At 40.4% G+C, this 1,079-nt stretch overlaps 1 protein-coding gene across 1 annotated transcript in view; it reads left to right on the forward strand.

Annotated features, from left to right (window-relative positions):
* The window catches only part of LOC106815353 (dehydrogenase/reductase SDR family member on chromosome X-like), a 9,675-nt gene that overhangs the window by 5,269 nt on the left and 3,327 nt on the right, over positions 1-1,079 (forward strand). Inside the window, exons 6-8 of the mRNA XM_014819802.1 lie at positions 51-67; positions 372-473; positions 790-1,019. Of these exons, the coding sequence (XP_014675288.1) occupies positions 51-67; positions 372-473; positions 790-1,019 (349 nt within the window). The remainder of the gene's footprint in view (positions 1-50; positions 68-371; positions 474-789; positions 1,020-1,079) is intronic.

Consider the following 1,079-nt stretch of genomic DNA (forward strand, 5'->3'; position numbering starts at 1 on the left):
TATATGTATAATATGTATACAGGGGTAGAAATTAGTTTGAAACTTTACAGGCAAGCCGGGCCTGTAGGTAAGGGATTTTACAGGCCTGCCCGGCAAATTACAGGCCTGCATCATTCCCCGAATACCTCAGGGGTGGATTTTTTACGGGTCCGTCGGGCTTGCTAGTATTAGAAATGTCAGGCCCGAGCCTTAAAATACGGGCATCGGGCCCGCGGCCCCCTTAGGATTTCGATCCATGGTATATATATGTATGTTTATGTACGCAAGTGTGAGTGTGTGTGCTTGTGCGTGTGCATGCGTGCATGTGTGTACTGTATGTGTTCTCTAGGTTATTTAGAATGACTTTTAATTTAATGTAATTTATAATACAGTAGAGTATATGGAAATGGATCTAGAGTCGAACCAGTCAGTCCGGAGGTTTGTAGCACGATTTCTAGAGAAGAAACTACCACTGCAAATCCTTATCAATGATGGTGAGTTCACTATAGTGTTACATATGTGCTTCTCTTCATGAACATGTAATCTCAATTCGTTTTCTGCCATAATATAAATCTGGATATCATTACATCTTTCATTATCATTTCATCACCCAGAATTAATTCAATTTATATTTTAGAAGTTCAAATGATGATGATGATGATCATGGAATGGTGATTATGATCATGTTGATCATAATAATAATAGTAATAATAACAGTAGTATTAATTGCATGCTGAATCAGATATTTATCATACACTTGTGTAGAATCGGTTGTTTAAATTATTTAGCGATACTAAAATGCATTCTCAGCTGGAGTCATGTTTCCTCCGTGCGAGATGACAATGGCGACAGCTAACGACGCTCAGTTTGCTATCAACTACTTGGGTCATTTCCTTCTGTCGTTACTTCTGCTTGACCACATGAAGCTGACCGCTGGACCGACGAACTGGGGCAGGATAATAAACTTGGCCTCGTCTGTCCATCTCGTGGGCACCATGGACATCGATGCACTTCTTTGCAGGTATCTAACAATGGTCAGCGTTAGTCGCTGAAAAAAAACATTGCGCAGCCGCGTATGAATCATTTGGGAAATTTCCCAT

This window comes from Priapulus caudatus, unplaced genomic scaffold, assembly GCF_000485595.1.
Source record: "Priapulus caudatus unplaced genomic scaffold, Priapulus_caudatus-5.0.1 Scaffold1095, whole genome shotgun sequence".
Lineage (NCBI taxonomy): Eukaryota > Metazoa > Priapulida > Priapulimorpha > Priapulimorphida > Priapulidae > Priapulus > Priapulus caudatus.